We start from the raw sequence: 9,052 nt of genomic DNA, 5'->3' as shown, positions 1-9,052 counted from the left end.
AAAACTTATTTCGACAATTGTTGTATTTTCTGTAACACTCGCACTTTTAGTATGGCGCATGCTCAAAGGTGCGTCATTTGAATGAGATGAAACGTAATCTCAAGATAATGTTGCGTGCTAAGAGGAATATTGGCCAACGGCCAATATCGCTTCATCATGATGCATTATGCAGGTTACATTGGCCAAGAGCGAATATCGCATTATCATGGTGCATCGCGTTTGTGGTGGCTGCCCGAGGAAAATGTTGTACCATCATGGCGCATCTCTCCAGTGGGTGACTGGACGAGAGCAATGTTGCACCATGATGGCGCCTCATTCAAGTTGGTCGTTGGGCCAAAACTGGATTTTGCACCACCATTGCGCATTACTCAGGATGATTAGCAAAACAACCATGAATAGTGAAGCAAGCATGTCCACTGGTCCCCAAGTTTTAGTTGTAAAAATGTCAATAAGACATATATAGGGAGGGGTAGTTGTTTGAAGGTGCATATAACATAGATGCACTAGTAGATTCAAAGCTTAGATGGTAAAGCATATATGATGCAAAAGCATCATTATGGCGCTTTACTTACTCGAGAGATCTTTTTGATGCTTTGGCATCATTGTTGCAGTGTTGAGAAACTAAGGATGCACCACCACGGTGCAAAACGAAGAAAAGGTCAATGATGCATATTCTTGATTATCATTTGCAAAAGACCATTTGGCTTAAGCGGACTAGGTTATGCTTGGAATTTGGCTTTGCAATACGAGTTGGCTTTAGTTGCTTGTCCCGAATACTTATGAGTTACAATTTGTGCGTATCATTTGTTCGTAGGGTACGTTGGCAGCAGCAATTAGTGGTCCAGCATTTTGTCGATCATATCATCTAACTATGGACATGGTTGCGATATTTTGGTAACTCGTATACTGACTCGGTTTTGCGATACAAGAGATGATTGTTGCCATGCTTGGTGGGGTAGTAACATTCCTTGGATGCTCATGAGTCTGATTGATACACCCTTGGCTCGAGCAAGTCCAGTGCATGGTTTCTGCTCAATGCCGAAGCGAAGTAAGAAAGCGAAAATAAGCTTGCAATGGTCTATGCGCAAGTCCAAGGCATATACTCGGAAGTCAATGATGTATCAGCACCAGCCTTTAAGTCTGGAAATACACTTAAGGTAACATACTTGCGAAGCATGCTTGCAAAGGCAAATGGAGATGCATTTTCCTGATGCTACCCTCGAGTTTTTCCTACGCTGGTATCCTCATCAAAAACAATCCCTAAATTTCAATCTCAATTAAAATAATCGATTCATCAAATTTTTATGGATTGATCTCTTATTTACTAAAAACTCGTTAATAGCATAAAGTTTATCTCTGACCATGAAAATAAATAAAAAATATACACAAGCTGCATTTTTCTAGTTCCTCTTAGAAAATGGTGGGGACTTTGATAAAATGGTGAGGCTTTGTTAAAATATGATCTTCTGCCAATGGTATTCATCATATTTTGAGCCTCTCATATTTTAAATGGACTTAACAGGAAGGAGACACTTAAATTAGTTAATGAGAATTGCATGTAGTAAGTTCTAATGTTCTTATATAAAAGTGTAAAAAATAAAAATAATGACTAAATGAAATTGGAAACTAGTAAGCACTAGTTACAAAACAAACGGCTTTCAATAACACTAGCTAGAAATTATGACTATCAACGAGAATACTGGTAGACACTATGTCCCAACACTGCTTGCATGATAAAATTAAAAAAAGAAAAAAAAGAAAAAATTGGGCTCAACAAATTGAGGCTCTAGGCAACAGCCTAGCTGGCCTAGCCCATAAGACGGCTCTGTCTTCTCCCTCTAGCTCTAGTTGTCTTTTGGAATGTTAAGTTCTCCAAATACTGGGCTATCAACTGCCACCCCCATCGCGTTTAGACCGTTGTCAACATAAACAACTGAACCCGTAATAGCTGAAGACAATGGTGATAGCAAGAATGCAGCAGCATTGCCAACTTCATCTGTTTCATATATTTTTGAGGAGCTTAGCAAGAAACAGATAAAACAAGAAAAGATAAATCACAAAGACATTGATGGCTTACCTGCTGCCAACTCTTTCTGCAATGGTGCATTATTTATTGAGTATTCAATCATTGTGTCAATGAAGCCAATGGCTTTTGCAGCACGGCTTCCAAGAGGACCTGGGGAAAAAAATAGTAGAGAAAAACAAGGATGAAGAAATATCGTTAGGCTGCTTAGGAAAGAGAGCTATCCATGCATACAGTAGTACTGAATGAAGGGAATAAGAGTAACCAAAGAAACTTTTAGGTACTTTCAGTATCGCTAGTGATTACAGAAAACTAAGAAACTTTACCATCTATTGGTGTTGTAGAAGTGTACCAACTAACTGCAACAAACTTGTCCATATCCATATTTAAATGTGATGAAAAATAACTAATGTTCTGAGGATCAATCATCGTTGATGGGAACAGACCACACGGATTCAAGAAAGTTTAAGTGAAACAGGGGTTAATTAGATTCCCAGGCACTACAACAAGTTCAGATTGTTTCATCTTATTGGTGGGGAGCATGGAGCTTAATTCAGTTAAGAACCCAGCTTCTTTTAACCTGTTTCTTGGTCAGCCTAATCTTGGTTTGAGATGCCAAAGTTGGGAATATTACGACTAGAGGAGATGGTCAGAATAGATCCTATTGGTGCTTCTGGCATACATTACAATCAAAAAGATATTCTATTGAGAAAGATATAGTACATGCAATGGAAGAAATAAAACATTACAATTTACAAAGATATAGACATAGGCTTACCAGCAGATATAGTGTTGACCCTGACTTTATAGCGCCTTCCAGCTTCAAAAGCAAGCACCTGCAACAAGTAGAAAGTGGATCAAGTACTGTCGCATCCTGTAAGGAATAAAGCTAGATATAGATAGAGGAGAGGGCATTAAACTAGCTGATTGGAAACACTCACCCTGGTGTCACTCTCCAGAGCGGCCTTAGCTGAACTCATGCCCCCACCGTACCTGTTAGATAATCAGACGAGAGTAAGAATCTATTTCTCCTAATGTAAATACAAATAGGTGGGTAAACAAGGCGGTTAAGAAAATGTACCCAGGAATGATTCTTTCAGAGGCAATATATGTGAGAGAAAGTGAAGCTCCACCTGCAGGACAGAAGGGGATCGGATATTCCAGATAGTATTAATTACTTATTCAAATAAAAGAAAGTGAAGAGAAGACAGAAAGTGAAATACAAAAAAATTGAACCGATCTTTAGTTAGACGCTTGCCTGGGTTCATGATAGGAATAAAATGCTTGAGCAACGAAACATAGGAGTAACTAGATGCAGAGATAGCTGCAAGATATCCTTTTCTGGAAGTCTCCAGTAAAGGCTTACTAACCTGTTTCAGAAATTCTCATGAGTCCTAAAGCAATGAATAATGCAGGTTGGGATAAAATGAAACTTTAACCAGACTATACCTCTGGTCCATTGGCAAGGGAGTGCACAAGGATGTCGATAGTTCCAAAATCCTTTTTCACACATTCAGCAACTTCCTGCAATCATTTTAAAATCATGTGAGAAGAAAGCAGCCAGAGATAGTACATCTGATAATATGTAACTGCAAAAACAACTAGTTCTCACGGTTACATATTTGTTATACTCCGGCACTCGGATCAGTCAGATTTTCTTACCAATAGCAAAAAAACTTATACTATAGCCATGATGTCACACCAGAAGTTCAACTCACAAGTTCTGCTTGTTGTAATTTTGCTGACATTTTAACTATGGGAACAACAGACCATCTTGGCATATTCTAATATCACAATCACATTCTATGCAGTTCTAGGAATAAGAATACAGTACCTGAACAGTCCAGTTCGAGGATCCTGCATAACGCTTATTTGTTTTAATCTGCACAAACCAAATCGAAGAGATATACTTAACTTCACCTCATCAAGGTTCAATTCTAAACTATGTATAAAGCAAGAAAGCATTGCAAAATAGTTACATCTTCGGGTACATCCTCAGGGTTGTCAAAAACAGCATCCAAAGGATAAACTTTAGTAATTTCCATTAGTGACCCATCTGGCAAACTGTGAAACATAAAATTTTACTTTAGTAACAACCTTTTGAAGCATAAACCCATGAGTGACATGGATGAAAGTTCTTACACGCGAGACGCATTAAACTTTCCACGACGTAGACTGGTCTCAAAAATGTTCAGTGCCTACAACAGAATAAGCATTTGGTCAGAATTCAATTTTTGCTATCTGGTGAAGATGAGTAAAAATGTAAAAGACGGTGGACGGTGGAGTAGTTGACGTACAGGCACCCATGTACCAACTAAAATTTCAGCACCAGCAGCAGCTAGAGATTTTGCTATTGCCCAACCATACCCGTTGTCATCAGCTATCCCAGCTATAAATGCTCTTTTCCCTGAAAACAAGGTTGGGAGCGTCAGCTTATTACTGATCAGTACTTACTATAATGTACCAAAAAGAATTTGGTAAAAAGGTAATCAATGCAAAAGCTAATAAGAACTTTTAACAATACCAAGGCAACTAGACTTGTCTAACCACAAAGGTTCACTCCATAACCATAATAATAATAAATATGAATTCTAAATGTCTATACACACATCACACATAGAAAATAAAATAAAAATGCAAGGCCGTAAGCTAACCTCTCAAATCAATAGGCAAACCAGGAAGAGTAGGTTTGCTGTCAGTAGATTGAGACATTGCCCTTGTGATGACTTTACCGGATTTGGATTGCATAGAAATGATGTTGCAGGACACTGGTTTTACTGATGCAATAGAAGAAGCACTTGAGAGCATAGAGAAAGAGTTTGTTTTTGGATTAGCACCAAAAACTGCAGCACTTGAATTGAGCACCTTCCGTGATGAATTCACTGATGGTTTCGCCATCATCTGTAGACCTGAAGCTATTGTTTGTGCCATTCTACCCGACAAAGTAAATCCAAATCTGCATTTAAATTTTTCAGAAAAAAAAGTAAATAAAAATTGAAATCACATTACCAAATTAAGCAACTAACAATAAAACCAAAATCAAAAGAAATAAATGGATACTATTTCACAAGAATCTGAGGTGCATTATAGTAGAAATCTCACTGCATAGCAAAAACCCTATTGAGTTAAGAAAATCCAAGATCAGATTTTTAGCAAACAAAATCAAACCCACGGTTAAAACTACTACAAAAAGAAAAATGAAATCTTTGAAGGTAAAACTGGTAAGAACGAGAGAACAAGAAAAGATTTGTACCTCTTGAAGACTGAAATCGTTGCTGAAATGTGAGGAATTTGTGAATGTAGGTAGTAGAAATGGAAGAAGATTATAGAGGGGGGGTGATTGTATAAGATTTGTCGAAACCCTAAATGAATTGAGATTGGATATGTAGGTTTCGATAAGATCGAGGATGTTGGAGTTCCACTTTATAAACACTGTTTTGAAAGCTTTGGAAATGCCGGAAAGCTGGTGAAATATTGGTTGTGGTTAGTTGTTAGGTTCTTCTTTTTTGTTTGTTTGGACTCATTAAAAGCCCGCATCAAATTTTCAACTGATGGCCCATTTGGCCACTGGAGTCGCAGGATCCAGCCTTTAACTTGCTACAAATATTTTTTTTTCTCAATTAATAATATTTATAGCAGCAAAAGAATAATTACAGAACTTAGGCCGGTTCCTATGGGGGTTGGCTAAACCACCCATTTGCCATGCCAACTGGCCGCGTCACCATAGGAAAAAAGTTAACTGATCGAATCTCCACCGCTAGCAATTTTCATAAAACCGGTCGGTCTTGTAATTGTTGTTTATTAAATAATGAAGTAACGGCTATTTTCCCCCACGTCTCCCTATAATTCACCCCATTCAATTCAATCTAATCGCACCTCATTTTCTCATTAACTTTATCATCTTGCTCTTTTGTACTTTTAATCCTCTGTTTAATTTTTATTTTCAACTCAATAAATTCTTCTGGCGAAGAAGTGTGTATTCATATGGATCGATTTGAAGAACAACAATGAATATTCTTTCAGGCGTTTCAACAAATTGATGATGAGTCATATGAAGATAAAGAACTAACCAACTATTTGTTGCAGCTATATTCATCGGGGAAAATACCCAGAGATCCAGAGCCAAGAGAAGTGTTCACAAGAAGATATACGTACCGGGGTCGTGATGAATGGTACGGGAAGCTGATGCACGATTATGTTCTTCCCGACTGTGTGTTCTCTGATAAAAAAATTCCAAGTACGATTTCGCATGCCCCGACATTTGGTGCTAAAGACTATTAGTGAGCCTTATCAGGTAGAACCTCAATTTAGTTATCAGTATGATGCACTGAATATTAGAGGTCATAGTCCTGAACAAAAGGTTACTTCGGCCTTAAGGATTCTAGGATATGGCAGACCTCCAGATTGTAATGATGAGTACCTTCGCATTGAAAAAACAACCGCATGCAAATATCTGTCGTTGTCTTGCGAAGCAATGATTAATCATTTTGGTCCAACCTATTTACGAAAACCAACTGACGCGGATGTTAGAGAAATATTAAAGCAAAATCAGAAAATGGGATTTCCCGGAATGTTGGGTAGTCTTGACTGCATGTATTGGGTATGGACCGGATGCCCTACCTATTGGGCCGGTCAGTATAAGGGTCACTATGCAAATCCAACGATTATCCTTGAGGATGCTACTTCTTATATGGCACGCTTTTTTTGGTCTCCCAGGATCTCAGAACGATATAAATGTTTTACACAAATCGCCTTTGTTTGAAGATTTGAAGTACAGAATTTGTCCTCGGGTAAATTTCACTATCAACGGGAATCACTACACTCATGGTTATTATCTTGCAGATGGAATTTATCCAAAATGGTCAACTTTAGTTCAATGTTACCGTCAGCCACCTGCCGGTGAAATGGGTCGTTCATACTGATATTTTAATAGTAAACAAATGGAACTGAGAAAGGATGTGGAAAGGGCTTTTGGAATTCTGAAGCGGAAGTTCGACCATCATTTGTGGGCCTTATCGTGGTCTAAGTGCTCATGAAATGCATAAGACTATGTTGACTTGCATCATTATGCATAACATGGTGATTCAGGAAACTCGTCGTAATAAGAATTGGACTGACCATCAAGATGAAGACTTGAGGCCTGAGATTCTACCAGCAAGAGGATTACCTGCAAGGAAGTATACACAAATGACTAGTCATATTGAGAACAAAACTCTGTATAACAGTTTAAGGGAAGACCTCAGAGCGAATATGTGGGATGAGTTTGGAACAGATGGAGGACGAATTGAGTAGTGTTGTCAAGTTTAGTTGTTTAAGTTTCATTTGTTGTTTCATAGTTTTGTTTTGAAGTTGTTTAATTGTTTAAGTTTCATTTGTTGTTTCAGAGTTTTTATTTTGATGTTGTTTAAGTTTAATTTTTTTAACGGTTTTCATTAAATGTAGCAGTGTAGACTTAATCGCTAGCGGTCTAGACTCGATTGCTAACAATCCTTATAAATATACCTTCACTCCATCCATTTCAAAATCACACCTTCACTTAAAAACTTCCACTTCATCCACTTCAAAATCACATCTTCACTTCTCTACAAAAACTTCTCCACTTTCTGGGTAATTTATGGATGATCCTAGATTTGTTGAAGATGAAGATTTATCTCTTTTTATAAACTATGTAATATACTACCCGAAGAGAGGTGAAGAACGGCGGATGAACGGTTTACCTAGTATGAGTTATTTGGGTAAAATTCATGATGCCTTCTGCAAAGGAACAGGTAATCATCATAATCGGGATCGTGCTACTTTGTTTTGCTGATTCATAAGTATCAAAAAAGATCTTGTGGATTTTATAGTTATGAAAAGGATTGTCACTCGATATCTTCTTAGAGGTGACACCAATCTGAATTGGGAATACGAACTCGAGACAAGTGGCGAAGATGGAAAGGATTTTTTTTTAATACGAAGCGCATTACCAAATTCTTAAGGAGTTTCTAATAACTCGTATGGGATGTTAGTCTTAAGTTTAGCTTTAGACTTAATCAGAAGTTATAGTCTTAAGTTTAGTTTTCATGTTATCAAGTTTAAGTTTTAATGTAATGAAAAAACAAGATCAATTTAGTTCTAGTCTTAAGTTTAGTTTTCATGGATGTTGTCAAGTTTAGGTTTTAATGTAATGAAAAAACTAGAACAATTTCATTCACCATAACCAAACTACTACATTTTCATTAAAATGAAAGCTGATACATTAATTAATTAAGTGGCACTACTCCATCGTGGTCTTCATCATCCTCATCTTCAGCTTGAACTGTAATTTTTTTTTCCAAATTTATCTTATTCATTTTTGTTCCAATTCATCTGCTAACCTGTCCATCTCCATCTTCCATACCATCAATTGTCTGGTATTCATTGTTTAGGTGTTTGCATTTAGAATCTTATTCTTATCATAATCTGAAACAAATTTCTCTTGAGTTTGTCGATGTTTTTCCATCTCCCTAGTCAAGACCTGACGGTTTACAGCTATTTTTTTTCGACGGTCTTCTGATGCTCTATCAAAGTATCCAAAACACCTTCACTTGCTTCTCCTTCTTAGGCATCTTTTCTCGCTGCCCTTGCAGAATTTTTCCTAATATTTTCTCTTAATCGTAGCATTGACATTCAAGTTGGAATTGTTGTTTGTTGTGGTTTCTGGTGAAGAAAATGGATTCTATGAAGGGGGATGAGATGATTGAGATGGTTGTGAAGCTGGCGTTGAAGGTGAAGAAGTGTATGGTGAACTTGCAGGTATATTTTGCATATTTGCTAACAGTTCTGGATTATATTTAGGCAACACTTTCAAAATATGGTAACAACTTTCATAACCAAAAATTTTCTCATGTTGTGGTGCCAATCAGTTCGACACTTTCGTTCGACATCAACATCGACAAGACTGCTCGCTCGAGCATGAGAAACTTGCATTATAGCAGCAACATACAAGGCAACTTGGGCGTTGATTATAACGAAGCGACTGGGAAATCCATTTGCATCACGATCGTTGAT

General features: G+C 37.4%; 1 protein-coding gene across 1 annotated transcript; it reads right to left on the bottom strand.

The window, feature by feature from the left end:
• Positions 1 to 1,538: 1,538 nt before the first annotated feature.
• On the bottom strand, positions 1,539 to 5,506 carry LOC113283183 (enoyl-[acyl-carrier-protein] reductase [NADH], chloroplastic-like). Its single transcript, XM_026532358.1, has 13 exons — positions 5,277 to 5,506; positions 4,678 to 4,979; positions 4,321 to 4,430; positions 4,166 to 4,221; positions 4,003 to 4,087; positions 3,858 to 3,905; positions 3,473 to 3,547; positions 3,282 to 3,393; positions 3,105 to 3,156; positions 2,965 to 3,016; positions 2,802 to 2,859; positions 2,078 to 2,176; positions 1,539 to 1,996 (listed from the first exon to the last, which is right to left on the bottom strand). The coding sequence occupies exons 2-13, from the start codon at positions 4,952 to 4,954 to the stop codon at positions 1,845 to 1,847; spliced, it is 1,176 nt and encodes a 391-aa protein (XP_026388143.1). The 5' UTR covers positions 4,955 to 4,979; positions 5,277 to 5,506; the 3' UTR covers positions 1,539 to 1,844.
• Between the last annotated feature and the right edge of the window lie 3,546 nt (positions 5,507 to 9,052).

Source organism: Papaver somniferum, chromosome 5 (genome assembly GCF_003573695.1).
Source record: "Papaver somniferum cultivar HN1 chromosome 5, ASM357369v1, whole genome shotgun sequence".
In the NCBI taxonomy this organism is placed as follows: domain Eukaryota; kingdom Viridiplantae; phylum Streptophyta; class Magnoliopsida; order Ranunculales; family Papaveraceae; genus Papaver; species Papaver somniferum.
This window is presented reverse-complemented; position numbering and strand designations above follow the sequence as displayed.